The 20,307-nt window shown below is 40.7% G+C and overlaps 1 protein-coding gene across 1 annotated transcript in view; it reads right to left on the reverse strand.

The window, feature by feature from the left end:
• Positions 1 to 1,440: 1,440 nt before the first annotated feature.
• Positions 1,441 to 20,307, reverse strand: part of LOC120933411 (gastrula zinc finger protein XlCGF17.1-like) — a 32,248-nt gene continuing 13,381 nt past the window's right edge. Inside the window, exon 2 of the mRNA XM_040346625.1 lies at positions 1,441 to 2,664. Within this exon, the coding sequence (XP_040202559.1) occupies positions 1,642 to 2,502 (861 nt within the window). The 5' untranslated portion in view covers positions 2,503 to 2,664 and the 3' untranslated portion in view covers positions 1,441 to 1,641. The remainder of the gene's footprint in view (positions 2,665 to 20,307) is intronic.

Here is a 20,307-nt window from a genome sequence, read left to right on the forward strand (position 1 = left end):
TTCTGAGCATGCACACTGGGATGCAGCCATGGGACGGCGCATGCGCCGTTCGTTTTAAGTACTTCTATGGCGCTTGGCCCATCATTTGCATGGGGTCACGCCTCATTAGCATGGCTCACCTACGCTGGCTTACGCCGAGGAAACCCAGCGTAGATTTGAGAGCGAGTGGGAGCAAGTGCTTTGTGAATACTGTGCTTGCCTCTCTGCGCTACGTCGGCGTATCGTATATTAGATGCGCTACGCCGGCATAAATATGCGCCAATGTATGTGAATCCGGGCCTGAGGCCTTGTACACACGACCGAGAAACTCGATGGTCTCAGCAAACCAAATTTCTCCATTGCCATCGAGGAAAAAGAAGACATGCTTTCTTTTTGGCTCGACGAGATCCTGGACAGTTTCCTTGTCGAAAAGTGTACACACGACCGGTTTCCTCGGCAAAAAAAAAAACAGCAAGTTTCTTGCTGGTTTTTGCCGAGAAACTCAGTCGTGTGTGCGAGGCCTAAGTGTTAGAACTTTTTATTATACAAGTGACAGAACTTGTGTAATTTTACATGTAAATCATTTAGCAATTCCTCATTCACAAATTATAAGCAATGTAGAAAAGTACACACTATAAAGATATTTTTTATGTTCTCACACTTTTGTATTCATGCAATTTAATATGAAATGAAAAAAAAATACAAAAGATGTTTAAATAGAAAACAAATGTTCTCCATGCAAGTATGAAATCTACACTAAAATAAAGCATTATGAATAATCTTTAATTAGAGCACAAAAGCTAATACATATTTTGAAAAGGGTCATAAAATGTACATTCTGCAAAACGATTCTCTCTTTTGTAATATTTAAAGCTGATCTCCTACTTTTAGTGATATCTTAATGGTTTGTTTGGACCATCCGAGTGTAACAAACTATTTACATCACTAAGACATGCAGCTGCTCTTAGCGCTGTATAAGCTGTATGTATCCTCAGCTACATACAGTATATAGTGCTGTGTTTTGGCACTGAGGTGGGATCTTCCTGTCCCACACCCAGAACAAAAGCTGCTCAGCCATTCACAGGAAGCTTAGCATTTTCAAGGAATTCAAGGAATACTGTACAAAGCTTTCTTTGATTTACTGAGGTGGAGAGGTGGGCAGATGATATCAAATTCTCTGCCTCAGGCCCCGTACACACGGCCGAGGAACTCAACGTGCCAAACACATCGAGTTCCTCGGCCAGTTCAGCCCTGAAGCCGCCGAGGAGCTCGGCGGGCCGAGAGCTCCCATAGAACAACGAGGAAATAGAGAACATGTTCTCTATTTCCTCGTCGAGCTCCTCGTCGGCTTCCTCGGCCGAAAGTGTACACACGGCCGGGTTTCTCGGCAGAATTCAGCCAGAAACTCGGTTGGAAGCTGAATTCTGCCGAGGAAACTGGTCGTGTGTGTACGGGGCCTCAGCCAGTCAGAGGAAGCTTTGCATTTATTCAGAAAATACAAAGCTGTCTGTGAGTGGTTAAGAAGTGCAAATGCACATCTTAGAAAAATGAATAGTTTGTTTGGCCCAGCTGGCTCCAAATTAAATATTGTAATTCAATAAAAGCTGGAGATCAGCTTTAAACAGATATATACAACATATGAAATATTTATAACAGTCATATTTAACTAATTGAATTGGCTTCTTTTCCTTTGTGAATCCTCTGGTGTCGAGTAAGACGTGACTTTTTATTAAAACACTTGTCACACTCCAAACATTTAAATGTTATTTCTCCTGTGTGATCTTTTTGGTGTCGCGTTAAATGCCATTTTTTCACAAAGCATTTGTCACATTCTGGACATCTAAATGACTTCTCTCCAGTGTGAACTTTTTGGTGTTGCATTAAATGACATTTTTTCACAAAGCATTTGTCACATTCTGAACATCTATATGGCTTCTCTCCTGTGTGAATCCATTGGTGTAGAGTAAGACAATTTTTTTGCACAAAGCATTTGTCACATTCTGAACATCTATATGGCTTCTCTCCAGTGTGAATCCTCTTGTGATGCACAAGATGAGTACTTTGTTTAAAGCATTGGTCACATTCTGAACACATAAATGGCTTTTCTCCAGTGTGAATCCTTTGGTGTTGCTTAAGTTTAGATTTTTCAGAGAAACATTTGTCACATTCTGAACATCTGAATGGCTTCTCCCCTGTGTGAATCCTTTGATGAGTAATAAGACTTAACTTCCTATAGAAACACTTGTCACATTCTGTGCACTTAAATGTATTTTCTCCTTGGTGAATCTTCTTCCGGTGGTAAGAAAGAGATCCCGGTTGTGAGAAGCTCTCAGTACATTCTGAACATCTGTAAGGTTTCTCTCCTGTGTGAATTCTCTGGTGTTTAGTAAGACCTCCCTTTGATGAAAAACACTTATCACATTCTGAGCATCCAAATGGCTTCTCTCCGGTGTGACTCCTCATGTGTATAATACATTTTGCCTTTTTTGAGAAATTCTTATCACATTCCAAACAATTAAACATGTTTTCCCTTTCTGGATCTTCTTGTGGCAAATAAATGTCTTCTCTGAAAAGCACTTGTTAAATTCCGAGTATTAAAAAAGTCTTCTCTCCTGTGTTATTTCTCTGATGATTACTGAGCTTTGCTGAAGGATTTCTCATGGGTCATATTGTGCTGATTAAGATCTATGGGAATATGAAAATAAATTGTTATAGAATAAATATCGAATACAGATGAATATCAATTTGGGAATAACATTATGGAATTATAAACCAAAATTTGTTTTTCATCTAAAAGTAAAATTGTATATACACTATATTGTCAAAAGTATTGGGACACCTGCCTTTACACGCACATGAACTTTAATATCATCCCGGTCTTAGTCCATAGGGTTCAATATTGAGTTGGACCACCCTATGCAATTATGACAGATTCACATTTTCTGGGAAGGCTGTCTACAAGGTTTAGGAGTATGTCTATGGGAATATATTGCAGCTTACCAATCAATATGTGTAGTGGCTGCATTAGCTTTCTTTTTTAGGCTTTTTTCCCCTCTGTCCTCACCTGGTGATCTGGCCAATAACACACTTCTTGTATTATAATGCCCCCACTCTTGATGAAGGAGCACAGGGGGCACCTTTGGAAGGCAGTATTGTCAGTCTGGGGGAGGGGAGTGTTAGATGGACTAGCAGATTTAAATACACTAAAAACTGATGTCAAACTCTAGCTAATACTTTATAATTAGCTACAGCAAACAGTTTTTTTTATTTTGGGATAAAGGTTTTACACAAATAAATCAAATAAAATCATTGTAAGCACCTCTGCCAGTGTTAAATGGTTTGCTTCATCCCTGAGAGCTTGTTATTTTGAAAAAGATTAGACGTACTGACTGGACCACCAAATAATAATAAAATAAATCAAGTCTAAAAAATAATACCAATGCAGCCCTCAGACCTAAGAATTGGTAAGCTGCAATACAAGAAATGTTTTCTTTTGGGTTTAATACTGCTTTGAGATAAAATGTTTGGATTGATTCATCACCAGTAAAAAAAACACTCAAATTGGGAGAAATAGTCCTGCGGATGCAAGTTTTTAATAATTATATTGTTCCTGTTTACTGTGGGTGCTAGAGCATTTATAGTTTCCCTATATTCACTTTGATTTGTTAATATGTCCTGTTATATATATATATATATATATATATATATATATATATATATATATATATATATACATATATATATATATATATATATATATATATATATATATATATATATATATATATATATATATATATATATATATATATACATACATACACACAGTTGCTCACCAAAGTGAGTACACCCCTCACATTTTTGTAAATATTTTATCATATCTTTTCATGTGACAACACTGAAGAAATGACACTTTGCTACAATGTAAAGTAGTGAGTGTACAGCTTGTATAACAGTGTAAATTTGCTGTCCCCTCAAAATAACTCAACACACAGCCATTAATGTCTAAACTGCTGGCAACATAAGCGAGTACACCCCTAGGTGAAAATGTCCAAATTGGGCCCAAAGTGTCAATATTTTGTGTGGCCACCATTATTTTCCAGCACTGCCTGAACCCTCTCGGCATGGAGTCCCAGATCATGAAACTCCCACCACCATGTTTGACTGTAGCCATAGCACACTTGTCTTTGCACTCTTCACCTTGTTGCCACCACAAATGTTTGATACTATCTGAACCAAAAGTCACGTAAAAAAAAAATTATATTCATGTATTTCTTCTGCATATGACTGACAATTTATTATTGTGAACAATCTAAGCTACAATAACCTTAAACACATTTAGTAAATTAGCCGGCATGTTGATGTATTTCTATTACTATAGAACTTATATTCATGTTTAATTTGTACAGAAATTTGAGAAGACTGTTGGTCTTTATAAATCAGAGTTACCTGTGAAACACATAACAAAACCGTCACACGTTCCAGTATGAATATATGTCATTATAAAATGACAGTATATGGATATAAATATATCCGATAAGAAAACCCATGAATGCTTATTGATGCACAAATGTTAAATGTAATTTTTGGGCATCACACAAACAAGAAGTGTATCAAAAGCTAGAAAAATGATCAAGCTGAAATGGTCACAAATATATTTAAAGGGTTAATACTTTTCAGTTTTAATATGAAAAAATACATATGTTATGAAATTTTGCTGTATAGAAATTTCTAATTTAAAAATAAAAATCCTATGTAAAGTATATACTGTCTAATTTCTGATTGCATCTGTTGCTTGGATTTTTTTGTAGTGAAACCCAGCAGAAATATAGTGCTGCAATGCAGTCCACCTGCTGACACCATAGATCGCGGTTCAATGGTCATAGATAAACATATACAATCATCTAAACCGTACAAGTGTACAATCATAAAGAATGTACCCACCTGGTATAAAGTAGCATAGGATTCTTTAGAAGCTTCCTTAGTAGTTCCCTTCACCAGCAATTCTTGTAAATGACTGAGCCCAGCCTCACCTTTTATTTATTTCACCCCCATTCACTAACATGTGCTCACTTCCCATTGGTTAAAAAGGTGTGCTCTACTTCACAAAAGGCATCTTCACAGTCTACATAGATAGTTTCAGCTTCTCTTTGTTCATCTCTCCATCGCAATCACAGCCAGGACAAGTTCATTAACATTCTAATATGTGGAGGGAAGACTATAGGAGTGTACCTTCATTGAAAATGAATGGCAGTGGCCTCTCATCATTAACATAAACAACAGGTGACACTATACATATATTATCAATGATAAAAGAGACTGGAGATGGGAAAGCAATGTTTTGTGATCCTCATTAAGATTCAGTCACATGATCCCATGAGCTGTGTAACCATACTGTTCTGTCTCTACAGATAAATATCTACTTAGGCAGCCATTTGTAATGCTAAATTTATATGTAACTTTCATTTTAACCACTTGCCGACCGCGCACCGCCGAAATACGTCCACAAGGTGGCTCTCCTAGGCGAGAGCACGTAATATGACGTCCTGCCTATTAGCCGCCACTAGGGGCGCGCGCGCGCCCCCCGCTCGCCCCCGACTCCCGTGCGTGTGCCCGGCGGGCGCGATCGCCGCCGGGCACACGCGATCGCTCGGTACAGAGCGGGGAACGGGAGCTGTGTGTAAACACACAGCTCTCGTTCCTGTCAGCGGGGGAAATGCTTTTCTTCGGTTCATACAATGTATGAACCGAGGATCAGTGTTTCCCCTAGTGAGGCCACCCCCCCCCCCCACAGTAAGAACACACCCAGGCATACTTAACCCCTTCCCCGCCCCCTAGTGTTAACCCCTTCACTGCCAGTGGTATTTTTATAGTAATCCAATGCATTTTTATAGCACTGATCGCTATAAAAATGCCAATGGTCCCAAAAATGTGTCAAAAATGTCCGAAGTGTCCGCCATAATGTCGCAATACCGAAAAAAAATCGCTGATCGCCGCCATTACTAGTAAAAAAAAATATTAATAAAAATGCCATAAAAATACCCCCTATTTTGTAAACGCTATAACTTTTGCGCAAACCAATCAATAAACGCTTATTGCGATTTTTTTTTACGAAAAATATGTAGAAGAATACGTATCGGCCTATATTTTTGGGGGATATTTATTACAGCAAAAAGTAAAAAATATTCATTTTTTTCAAAATTGTCATTCTATTTTTGTTTATAGCGCAAAAAATAAAAAACGCAGAGGTGATCAAATACCACCAAAAGAAAGCTCTATTTGTGGGAAAAAAAGGACGCCAATTTTGTTTGGGAGCCATGTTGCACGACCGCGCAATTGTGTGTTAAAGCGACGCAGTCCCGAATCGCAAAAAGTACTCTGGTCTTTGGGCAGCAATATGGTCCGCGGGGTAAGTGGTTAAACTACCAGCTTGGTTTGCATAAGGAACTGCCTGCAGAGAAATTTAATTAGTAGCAATTAGCTGACCATTTGGTAAAGGGAGATCTGTCTTGGTTCAATTCAGTGAACCCAACCTTAGTGGAAAATCCCAGTCAATGGAGGGTGAATCCTGGTAGTAAAATCTGTCTATTTGTAGAACCAATAGGCAAACTACTGTAAAAAAGCTGGGTTACCGAGAGCTATAGCTCCTTTTTTCCTTTACCTGACACAACTACCCATACTACCTGACAGAAATCTCTGTATTTATATCTCAGATGGGAACACCAGATCGGAGAATGGTCCCCACCCCCTCCCCTTCCATTTCCTTTTCATATTTTATCTTTCCCCCTGCCCCCCTTCTTTAATTTTCCCTCTTTTAGTCTCTTTTCCTCGCCATATCTACAATCCTGAATAATTTGGCTTCCCGCCATAATCAATCAGAAACTCTTTTGATGATATTGGTCTCAATGGTATTACTACCGTTATTAAAGCTATTTAACTCAAAAACAATTCTGTTATCTAAAGTTTTCATTAGTTTGACTGTTCATGCAATGTTTAAGATCTCTTACAAACTATAATGTTAAACAGTGTTCCTCTGTTCTGTATGTCATGACAACTTATATCATTCCATTATACAAAGATGTCATAGATTCAATTTCAATTGATATGTTGATTTTATTGTAAACATTACTTCAATATTTTCAATAAAACTTTTTGTGAAAAAAAAAGGCAATGGGTAACTGGGCATTGCTATGGGGAACATGTACCAATGCAGAATAAATACTGCAGGGCTCAAAATTTCAAGTCCTGAGCCACTAGCCAGGCCTTAAGAGTTACTCGCTACCAGTTGCCCCAACCAACACCTCCCCTGCCCCACCCCTAAGTCTGCCCCTAAACACGACCTTGTAAATTATCTCATGAAATTACACTGTTAAATATTTTAAACAGAATTACGTTCCAAAAATAAATATTAACAAAAGTAACATAAATCATATCAGTACCCATCTGTGCAGCCTCACTTTGCCCGTAAATGCAGCCTTACTGTGCCCCATCAATGCAGCCTTACTGTGCCCCATCAATGCAGCCTTACTGTGCCCCATCACAATCACTTGCAACATTACAGTGCCCCATCACTTGCAGCCTTACAGTGCCCCATCACTTGCAGCATTACAGTGCCCCATCACTTGCAGCATTACAGTGCCCCATCACTTGCAGCATTACAGTGCCCCATTGCTTGCAGAATTACTGTGCCCCATCAATGTAGCATTACTGTGCCCCATCACTTGCTCATTACTGTGCCCCATTACTGTGCCCCCCCCACAAAAAGATGATTTTTGACATTTTTTGCCGACTTTTGGGGCAGGTAGCGCATGCACAGCTCTTGGTGCAGACCGACATGTTTTCAGCCCATTCAAATGAAAGGGCTGAAATCGCACAGAACCTGGAAGCCATGTGAATTGCAAAGGAAAGCAGAGCGTGTTCCTATGTGATTTGTGCTGTGAACCAGTCCTGAGTCTTGTAGCCCATTGCTGAACAAAAGGTCAGGCACTTGGCTTCACTAACTTGCCTGACGGGGGGGGGGGGGGGGGGCACTGACACCTGGAGCAATTGTGCCCTGAATCTCTAGCAAAGTTTCCAGATGGTACAATTTTCCCCTCAATAGCAGACAGCTTGTCTTTGAAGATGGGAAGGGGCAAGTTGTCAAAGAAGAATACTGGCAGTGATTGTGGGGATAAGAGCATGCTGTATGTGTTGGGGGGCACACTTTGGGAAGGGAGAGAAATTGTTCTGGAAGGAGGGGTTGAATAAAAAACAATTTCTCTCCCCTCCTAAAGTGCCCCATAGCACATACAGAATGCTCTTATCCCCCCAAATCACTGCAAGTATTATTTTTTGACAACTTGCCCCCTGTCTCTGTGTCTCTTTCTGCTGCATGTGCTGCAGAAAGATTGTGTGTACTGACCTCAGATCAGCATGTCCCGTCCTCCTGAGTGCTGTGTGTACATTCTCCTCCCCCTCCTGTGACATCCGAGCCAAGGAGAAAGGGGGGGGGGACTTCAGTCCGTGTGTTAGTGTGAGGTGGGCAGGAGGGGGGAGGAAGTGAGAGGGAGAGATGCCTCGTAGCAAGTGGGAACAGGAACACCCCACAGCCAAGCAGCAAGCCAGTCACTGGAGCGGAGGTGAGAGAACCAGCATGACTCCCCAGCAGCACTAGCGCGGAGGAGGAAGTGAAATCCTCTGCTTTCAATGTGGGCAGTGACGTCACTGGTTGCCAGACGCCAAGCGGCTATAGCAACCAGTGATCAGTAGTAGGTGGAAGAGGTGGAGGCAGACCAAGAGCCAGCACTATGGCAGCTTGGTCCACCCCTGTTCCCAGACTGTCACTTTCATTGCGGGACACTGTATTGTCCTGCAATGAAAGTGTCCTACTGCAGCCTCGCTCAAAGCGGCACCAAGGCAGTCCAGCCCTGCCGCTTGACAGTTTCCTGGCTGTCAGCCTGGTTCACTCCATCCTCACTCGCCCTGGAAAAAATTATACTCGCAAAATGCGAGTAAAAGAGTGAATTTTTGAGGGCTGAAATACTGTACAGTCAGGTGAGGGTCTTTTTCTGTGCATCACAGACAATATATAAAATACAGGAACACCCTAAGTAATATGCTCGTGAGATGCCTTAGGCCGCGTACACACGATCGGTCAAAACCGATGAAAACGGACTGAAGGTCTGTTTCATCGGTCCAAACCGATTGTGTGTGGGCCCCATCGGTCAGTTATCCTTCGGTCAAAAAAAAGAGAACTTGCTTTAAAATTTAACCGATGGATGCCTAACCGATAGGTCAAAACTGATCATTAGTAAGCAAAAGCATCGGCTAAAAAGCTGCGCATGCTCAGAATCAAGTCGACGCATGCTTGGAAGCATTGAACTTCGTTTTTTTCAGCACGTCGTTGTGTTTTACGTCACCGCGTTCTGACACAATCGTTTTTTTAACTGATGGTGTGTAGGCACATCAGACCATCAGTCAGCTTCATCGGTTAACCGATGAAAACGGTCCTTCGGACTGTTCTCATCGGATGGACTGATCGTGTGTATGCGGCCTTAAAGCTGTATGTGATGTTACAGGACACAGCGACAGCATACACTGGCAGTGAATATTTGGCTGTGGGATTGTTTTTTTTTTCTTCTTTTACAATCAGCTTGCCTTACATATTACAGCACCTCAATCTGAATCATTTCTGTTTAAAAAAAAAATATATTTTTTTTCAGGTAGTAGTGACATTTTTATTCATCAAACAATAATAGACCTATTTTGTCCGGCAGATAGAGGTTTACTTTTCGTTTGTTGAAGTTTCCCCTGTTCTCCAAGATACAAAACTGTGCTGTCACCAGACAATTTATATCAAACTCTCAGTAAGAATATAAAGATCACAGATGATACAGCAGTGTACAATTGGCCAGCAGCAGTACATTTTTATTAAGGAAGAATTGGCTGGTTTGTACTAGAGAAAAAAAGAATACAAAGCAGTGTTTTACTTGGGGGACTGGTAGTAGGGGAGCTGTGTTCTCATTGCTTTGTTTCTATGGGGATACCATATTGTATGCCTGACACACAGGGCTGCTTAACTCTGGGAGGGGGCCAGGACATGTATATAAAAAAAAAACAATAAAAATGGAAATATAAAATTGCTCAATCTATTATAAGAACAAACACAGGTTTCAAACTTCCAATGATGAGACATAAACAATGCACAGCTCCAAATCAAAAAGCACTTAAACATACACTACCCTCACCTCAAACCATGAAGGAGTATGGATACTGCATAAGGAAAAATATTGAAATATTGGGTTAATTTCATAACATATCTACTGATAAATAGGATGAATAATACAAAATAGCAATTCTTCTATTTTTAAAAGAGATGTGGTATACTTATACATGGGTGAATGTTGTTTCATTCTATTTCCCCTGTGTATATTGAGTAAATCTGGTTTGAAAATGGGTGAAAACTCCAGTGATAAAGTGAATTTATACATTTGAATGTTGTCTGAAAATGTGTAATTGTGGTTTGAAAAGTTATGTGAATCTTGGGTGAAATCATTCACAAAACACCACACAATCTTCTCTTTTTTTTATATAATCTTTATTTTTATTTTTCAAATTAAAAGACAAAAACAATATGACTTCACAACAAAGCCACAACAATCAGGGAGGGAGGGAAGGAGGCCAGGGGAGGAACAGAGGGCAAGTGCAAATGGGGGAAAGGGGAGGGTACTGAGGGGAGGGAGAGCACCAGGGGGGTATGTTTAGCATAGTCCGAGCATAGACAACCATCACATTTCGCCGGGGAGAACCGCCATTAGTAATGTACAAACGTCGGGGCACCCCGCCCATCCCGGCCTGACCCGGACATTCGGTCCATGTGGACAGGCCTCCCTCTTAAACTAGAGGGGGGCAGGCAGGGCGGCCAGACGCTCCACCCCCAGAGTAGCGGCACAATCTTCTCTTTTAACCGCTTGCTGACCATATGCTGTACATATACGACAGCAAGGCGCCTTTCCTGTTCAGGATCAAATACTGGTACATGATACTGCATTTCGGGGTCTGGGGCGCATATGCACGCCACCAGCGACCTGCTCCCGCTGTGATTGGCCATAGTGGGAGCCAATCAGCGAGTCGGTGAAAAAGACATCCACTGGGACCCGCAGACTGTTTGTACCACAAGCAGAATGATGGTCTACCTATGTAAACAAGGCAGACTGCTGTTCTGTCAGTAGCCAAGGTAGTGATCCTGTGTTTCTGCAAAGCAGGAATACAGATCCCTGCCTTCTCATAGTACAAGCACCTTCCCCACATTAACCAAGCACATTTTAGGCACACATTTAACCCTTTGATTGTCCCTGATGGTAACCTCTTCCCAGCCAGTGTCATTAATACAGTGACAGTGTATATTTTTATCACTGATCACTGTTTTGGTATCACCGGTTCCCAAAAAAATGTCAAAAGTATCACTTAGGATCCGATTTGTCTGCTGCAATGTTTCAGTCCTGCTATAAGTCGCTTATAACATTTTTTTTAACTACTACTACTACTATAAAAAAAATAAAAAAAATCATAGATATACCCAATGGCTTGTAGACGCTATAACTTTTGTAGCAGAATACATATTAGCCCAAATTTATGAAGAAAACTGTTTTTTGTTTTTTTTTAAATTGGATGTTTTATAGTGGAAAGTTTTATTTTTCAAAATTGTCAGTCATTTTTACTTATATTGCAAAAAAAAAAACGCAGGAGAGATCAAATAACACCAAATGAAAGCTCTACTTGTGGGGAAAAAGGGGTACAGCATCACATTACCATGAATTGTCAGTTGAAGCGGGGGTTCACCCAAAAATAAACTTTCTGACATTAGCTACATCCCTCCAGCATACTGCTAACATCTGCAGTATGCTGGGTTTTTTTTGTACTTATTGTTATGCGAGCCCTTGTTATCCGACTCCGAGCGGGGGATTACTTCCGGGTATAGGCGTTCCTAAGCGAAGAGGAGTTGATTGACGGGCTGCTAAATTGCGTCACGCCTTCCGAAAATACCCGAAGTGACACTCGGGTGTTTACGGCGCCTGCGCAGTCAGCTCTACATGGCAGGCGCAGGCGCCGTAAACACCCGAGTGTCACTTTGGGTATTTTCGGAAGGCGTGACATGCCTTAGCAGCCGTCAATCAACTCCTCTTCACTTAGAAACGCCCATTCCCCGCAGGATTCCCCGCTCGGAGCCGGATAACAAGGGCTCATATAATGATAAGTACAAAAAAAAAAACAGCATACTGCAGATGTTAGCAGTATGCTGGAGCTAATGTCAAAAAGTGTTTTTTTGGGTGAACCTCTGCCTTAAAGTAATAGAGTGCGCATGCACGGGAGCTCCGAGATAGCTGCCTATTTGGAGCTCCGCACCACTCTGGATCCATGCCACACACAGCCCCCACTACGACCCTTCAGGACAGCAAACTATGAGCCATCCTGACCCAGGAGACCCCGAGCACACCCCTGGATGTCCAGACCTGCCATCAGATGGGATTTTGGGCCGGAGTTCAAAACGGCAGACAAGGACGGATGTACCAAGATGGCCACTGCCACCGCTGCAGCCCAGCCACACACGGTCTATGTAGAAAGGTCACAGGAACAGAGGCAAATTCTAGCCCCAGCAAACCTTACCTTTTTTCACATTACCCATGACAGCCTCCAGCACCCCTCTCAAGTCCCTGTTGGTCCCTATGGAGGAATACACAATGTCCCCTGTCGGGGCTTTACAAATCCACCTGCTTGCAAACCCTTCCCAAGGCATGCCTAACCAAGACCCAGCCACAACACCAGCAGATTTATTACTCAAACTCTCAGACCTCCTAGAGAGGGGACTGGCAAACACAACAGCTAAAATAACAAGAGACATTAAATCAGATTTTTTAAACCTAGGATCCAGAATGGAGGCCATAGAAAAAAAACTGTACATTACGGTAACCAGAACCAATTAGAATGCAGCACACATCCAGGTCCTCCAGGACAGGCTTGAAACAGCCCTTTCCAGGATTGATGACCTTAAGAACAGATCTAGAAGATATAATTTCAGAATCTGGGGGTTTCCTGAGACTTCCTGGGGCCCCCTGCTGTACAAGAGCTTATTAAGAAACTGATACCTAACACACCCCACACCGCCTGGAGTTAGACACCCTATTGAAATGAATGGGCTGGCAATGCACCAAAATGTCCAAAAAAAGGACATGCCCCATTTTTGGAAATGCAGCACACCACAACACAAAGAAGTGCATTACCACATATTGTGGAGTTGCATGCCTTAGTGCATTGAGGTGTCTTTCAACATGCATTGCAGTAACATTACCATGTACCTTTTTGCAAAGCATCACAATGCAAAGATGTGAATGTCCCTTCCTGTTATAGCATGTGCTGCAGTTCTCTCAAACATGCATGTACTTTTAGCTTTATTATTAAGCTGTTTGTAGTGCTTTTAATGAACATTACACACATTTGGGAATAATATTTCAGAACACTTGAAACAACTTTTTCTACCTCTTATAAAAAGCCTGTCTTAAATGACTGTAATTAAATACAAAACAAGTTGAAAACTTCAGTATTTATTATGGTATAGAAATGTCTCTAGACACAAGTATAATGAATAGCATTGTTTACATGTTATGCTCCCTTTTAAACTATGAGCATCTCACTAAATGCAATGAAGTTATGGTGCAGAAACTCACAGTGTGTGATCAGGGGTGATGGTCTGTAACAAAGGTGTGAATGAGGTTCACCCACTCTACAAATATACTTTGCATTCCTTATGCAATATGCACAAACAAACCCTCTAAATAAAGAAAATGTAAATACAAAAGATCACTATGACAAAATAATTGTGTTTTACTATATCTAGATTAACTTTATACTATGGTGTTGTTTTTTTCTTGTTTTGTCCATATGTTATAATCTGCTTTATGCAACTTTAACTAATTTAAGATAGGGTTGTCCCGATACCACTTTTTTGAGACCGAGTACAAGTACCAATACTTTTTTTCAAGTACTTGCCTATACCGAATACCGATACTTTTTTTAATGTCATGTGACAGTGGCGGTATTTTTTTTTTACACAATTTTGTCCATTCGGAAAAGGTAGGAGCCGGGTTTAGCGGCTCCTACCTCCGCTCTCCATCCTGACAAATTGAGGGGGGACAAGACATGAGCACGGGGGGACAAGACATGAGCACGGGGGGACAAGACATGAGCACGGGGGGACAAGACATGAGCTAGGGGAGGGAGAAGACAGCACAGGGAGGGAGAAGACAGCACGGGGAGGGAGAAGACAGCACGGGGAGGGAGAAGACAGCACGGGGAGGGAGAAGACAGCACGGAGAAGACTTGTAACTCCCCCCACCACCCGATACCTGACTGCTCAGGTATCGGGTAAAGCATCGGAGCAATTCCCCCGAGTACAAGTACTCAGGAAATGCTCTGTATCGGTACCGATACCTATACTAGTATCGGTATCGGGACATCCCTAATTTAAGATATTAGTCTCCTTTCGTAATTGGCACCCACTGAGAAAGTGTAAAGTTTGTGTTGCATTTTTCTAGGGCCATTTTGCACAACTATAACAACTTTTTAATCTAACATTTTGCAAATTATTTTCAACTTTGCTTGTAGGGTCTGTGTTCCAGTGTTCTGTTTCTACATTACCCCAAAAAGCATGAATATGAAAGGGTGAAAACATTTTATGTCACTCTTATCCAATATCTGATATCCATTTTCCCTACAGAGAATATATAATATTTCCTAAAGTGACATCATAATGGATATTTAGCTGCTTTACAAGTAATTGGCCATACTACAGTATGTAACATGTTACATGTTTACTCCTCTCTAATCAACCCCCAAAGCTGCAGTGCATGAGGGCTGGTATACAAATAGTAGGGCACTTAACTTTCACTGCTTCCTTGCTGTATGAAAACAAGCTTGCATGCTGGCTTACTGGTCTGCTTAACTCTGGGATGGCAAGCGGACTTTTTTTTAACCATTTGCCAATCAGGCATTTTCTGGCACTTTTTGTTTACAGGCTTAAATCAGTATTTTTTTCTCGGAAATTACTTATAACCCCAAACTTCATATTTTTTTTAGCAGAGACCCCAGGGAATAAAATGGCCATTATTGCAATTTTGTTGTTACATGTATTTGCACAATGGTTTTGAAAACCCATTTTTTTTGGAAAATATACACTTTACCCCTTAAGGACCTATTTACGTTGGCAGAATGGCACGGCTGGGCATATGGACATATAGGTATGTCCCCTTTAAGAAGCCCAGCCGTGGGTGTTCAGCCGGCGGCATGCTCGCGACCCGGTCCTGTCCTCCTTGAATGCGCACGCAGGACCCGTGGACCCAATCGCTGCCGGTGTCCCGTGATCGGGTCACAGAGAGGAAGAACAGGGAGAGGTAAGTGTAAACAAACCTCTCCCCATGCTTCCTAGTGAGCCTGATCGTCTGTCCCCTGTCATAGGGAACGACGATCAGTGACATCACACACCCAGTCATGCCCCCTACAGTAAGAAACACAAATTAGATAATACTTCACCCCTTTAACGCCCCCTACAGGTTAACTCCTTCACTGCCAGTGTCATTTTCACAGTAATAAGTGCATTTTTATAGCACTTTTCCCAAAAATGTGTCAAAAGTGTCCGATGTGTCCGCCATAATGTCGCAGTCATGAAAAAAATCACTGATCGCCGCCATTACTAGTAAAAAAAATATTAATAAAAATGCCACAAAACTATCCCCTATTTTGTAAACGCTATAACTTTTGCGCAAACCAATCAATAAACGCATATTGTGATTTTTTTTTACCAAAAATATGTAGAATACTTATCGACCTAAACTGAGGAAAAAAAATGTTTTTTTAGATACTTTTTGGGGATATTTATTATAGCAAAAATGTAAAAAATATTGCATTTTTTTAAAATTGTTGCTCTATTTTTGTTTATAGCGCAAAAAATAAAAACCGCAGAGGTTATCAGATACCACCAAAAGCAAGCTCTATTTGTGGAAAAAAAAGGACATCAATTTTGATTCTAAGCCACGTCGCACGACCGCGCATTTGTCCGTTAAATCGACCAAGTGCCAAATCGCAAAAAGGGGCCTGGTCCTTTACCTGCATAATGGTACGGGGCTTAAGTGGTTAATGATAAAAAAAACAACACAATATTTAACCCTTTTTTTGTATAATGTGAAAGATGATGTTACGCTACATAAATAAATACTTAACATGCCACGCTTTAAAATTGCACATGCTCGTGGAATACCGAAAAACTACGGTACTTAAAAATGTCCATAGGCGACTCTTTACAGGTTACTAGTCTAGTGATCTCATGGTCTAATAATAACATTATTTCTCTCGCTCTAAGGTTTACATTGATACCTCAAATTCCGTTTACATATGCGTGACTGACTTATTTATGTGTTCACTTCTCTGCGTGAGCACAGAGAGATGGGGTTCCTTTTTGTTTATATATATATATATATATATATATATATATATATATATATATATATATATATATATAAATATATATATATATATATATATATATTTTTTTTTTTCGTTTTACACTTTCCCTTTAATAATATATGGTAATAAAAGGATAATGATGACAGGTCCGCTTTATGGAGAGATCTGGGGGAAAAAAATCAAATCTCTCCTTTTCCCTTAAAATCAAAAGATTGACCTGTTGGCTAAACCTTCCTCTACTATCTCCCCAGTGGCTTTCTCCTGGTTAGCTAATATCCCTTTTTTTAAACTTTAACTCGTTCCCAACTGGAATCTCTAAATGCATCTTGTACAGAAGAAGAAGAAGTTTGACTCATAATTAAATCTTTCAAGTCAGGATCAGCCCCAGGCTCAGATGGCTTTTCTTCAGCCTATTATAAACAATATACAGACATTTTGACCCTTAAATTGACCTACTTGTTTAATTATATCCTGGAAGGAGGACACTTCCCAAACGAGATGCTTCTAGCCAATATGTCCCTCATTCCAAAACCAGGTAAAGATCACTTGCTACCTGCTAAGTTTCATCTGATTTCGGTCATTAATAATGATTTAAAAATCTTCAGTAGGTTACTGGCCAACAGACTTGCTGCTGTGATCCCTACTCTTTTATTTCTCCATACAAATTGGGTTTTATACCGGATCGGAAAATAACTGACAGCATAATATTAGCCACCAATATTATACAGGACGGTAACTTAACATCATCTTCTGTACTCCTCTTAAGTCTAGACATACGCAAAGCCTTAAATAGTGTTACATGGGAGTATCTGGCTGAGCTCTTACTACGCTATGGGCTCCATGGAGACTTTTTTCATGCCTTTAAAGCCATTTACACTAACCCCGAAACCAGAGTATGCATCCCAGGTTGCAACTCAGATTTCTTTAAAGTAGGCAAAGGCACCTGTCAAGATTGCCCACTTTCACCACTCCTGTTTGCCCTTACAATGAAACCCCTAGCATCAGCCATCCTTGGAGCTCTGGACAATATAGGATATAGCAAAGTGCGATCCCAATACAAACTTGGTATGTACACAGACAACATGTTACTGTTTATTACCAACCCTTTCATCTCCCTCACAAGTTACTTCAGACATTACATGATTTCTCAGCCTTTCAGGTCTCACTATAAATATAACTAAATCTATAGGAATGCCCAATAATATTCCCATTTCTCAATTTCAGGATTTGAAAGACTCTTTTGATTTTTAATGATCACAGGTTTCCCTCTCATATCTAGGGGTTCATCTCATCACAGATTTGCACACAATGTTTTAAAAAAAATGACCCCCCTTTAATTGCTAAACTCAGCAAACACAAACTCTGGAGGTCATATCATACAGTATATCATTTTTGGGATTACTGCGGAAAAGATGACAGTCCTTCCAAAATTGTTATACCTCTCCCCATTAAAATCACTAAAGCCATTGTAGAGTCTTTTCAATGAGACCTAAATAACTTTATTTGGGCAGACTCGCTCCCCAGACTATGCAAAACAGTATTATATACTGTACCTCAGCACATAGAGGAGGTCTGGGGGCCCCTAACCTATGGCACTACTATCTGGCATTCAGATTCTCACAATTAGCTCAGTGGCATATATTTAATTATAGGGGGCCTTTGAATCAGATTCGATCCTCCTGTATTGTCTCCCAGGTCTCCTTTGGTCAGGCGGAGCTTCTCCCTTTTAACATTCAAACTTTAAATATTCTAGTCGCTCAATCACTACAATTATAGCAAGGTTATAAGCATAAATACACACTTTCCTCTCAGGCCACCCTCTTGCAGCCTTCCTAGGTGACCCAGTGTTTCCCCCTGGCTTCTCTAAAACGCATTGTTTTACCTGGTGGATTTCTACTGGGGTTCTTTCTCTACATAAACTTGTAGAAGACTCAACATTCTCCTTCTTCCAAACCCTGCAGTCCAAATAGACATACCGAATAGTGACATTTTCTGATACCTTCAAATAAAAAACTTTTACTCATCTTGTTTTAAACTTGACTCTATCTCAAATCCAACTCAATAAAAAACTCATTTGTATGGAGAATCCCAGAGGGAAATGACATAGCAATATATTCATCCCTTAGCGACTGTAACTTGACTGATAAGCTATTATATAGGTCTAAAAAATGGGAATCTGAATGCTCTTTAGAACCTGAGATCTTAGACTGGGGCATATGTATAAATAACCTTAACCAATTAAGGGCAGAGCCTCTTTTTCAGATGTGTTGTTTACAAGTTAAAAACATTTTTTTTGCGAGAAAATTACTTAGAACCCCCAAACATTTAAAAAAATTCTAACACCCTAGAGAATTGCAATACCTTTTGGCACACCGTATTTTTGCGCAACGGTCTTACAAGCACACTTTTTTGGGAAAAAATACACTTTTTGAATGAAAAAATTGTAAAGTTTGCCGAATTTTTTTATATAGTGTGAAAGATAATGTTATGCCAAGTAAATTGATACCCAACATGTCACGCTTCAAAATTGCGCCCGCTCTTGGAATGGCGTCAAACTTTTACCCTTAAAAATCTCAGTAGGCGACGTTTAAAGTATTCTACAGATTGCATGTTTTGAGTTACAGAGGTGGTCTAGGGCTAGAATTATTGCTCTCGCTCTAACAATCGTAGCGATACCTCACGTGTGCATTTGAGACATGTGTGCAGGCGGTACGGACTGCCGCCTGAAGAGATGGATACCTGGGTTATGGCAGCTAGCTGCTGCCATAACAGAGATATCCCTCCTTAACCACTTCAATACCAGGCACTTACGCACCTTCCTGCCCAAGCCAATTTTCAGCTTTCAGCGCTGTCGCACTTTGAATGACAATTGCGCGGTCATGCTACATTGCACCCCTACTATTTTTTTATAATTTTGTTCCCGCAAATAGAGCTTTCTTTTGGTGGTATTTGATCACCTCTGCAATTTTTATTTTTTGCGCAACAACTAAAAAAAAACTAACATTTTGAAAAAAATTAAGGGCCAGATTCACAAAGCACTTACGACGGCATATCTCCACATACGCCGTCGTAAGTCTGAATGTGAGCCGTTGTATCTATGTGCCTGATTCTTAGAATCAGTTATGCATAGATTTGACCAAGATACGAGCGGCGTAAGTCTCCTACGCCGTCATATCTTGGGTGCATATTTACACTGGCCGCAAGGGGCGCTTCCGTAGATTTACGCGTCGAATTTGTAAATTAGGTAGATACGCCTATTCACGAACGTACTTGCACCCGCTATGCTGTTTACGTTAGGCTTACGTCCGGCGTAAACTTACCCCTGCTATATGAGGCACAGCCAATGCAAAGTATGGACATCAGCAAGCGTATCTTTTTACGTTGTTTACGTAAGTCGTACGTGAATGGGGCTGTGCGTAGGTTACGTTCACGTCACAGGCAATGGGTCTGGCGTATCTTATGGAGTCAATTTGACGTGATACTGAACATGCGCGCGCATGCGCCGTTCATTAGGCGCATCATTTACGTGGGGTCACGATTGATTTACATACAACACGCCCACCTCTTCCACATTTGAATTACGCAGGCTTACGCCGGCCCATTTACGCTACGCCGCCGCAACTTACAGAGCAAGTGCTTTGTGAATACTGCACTTCTAAGTTGCGGAGGCGTAGCGTAAATAGGATATGCTATGCCCGCACAAAGATACGCCAGGATACGTGAATCTGACCCTAAGTTTTTATTTTTTCTGTAAATTTTTCCTGTAAATAAGTAAATTTTCTTCTTCAATTACGGACACTGATATGGCGACACTGATGGACACTGATGAGGTGT

Source organism: Rana temporaria, chromosome 3 (genome assembly GCF_905171775.1).
Source record: "Rana temporaria chromosome 3, aRanTem1.1, whole genome shotgun sequence".
Taxonomy (NCBI): domain Eukaryota; kingdom Metazoa; phylum Chordata; class Amphibia; order Anura; family Ranidae; genus Rana; species Rana temporaria.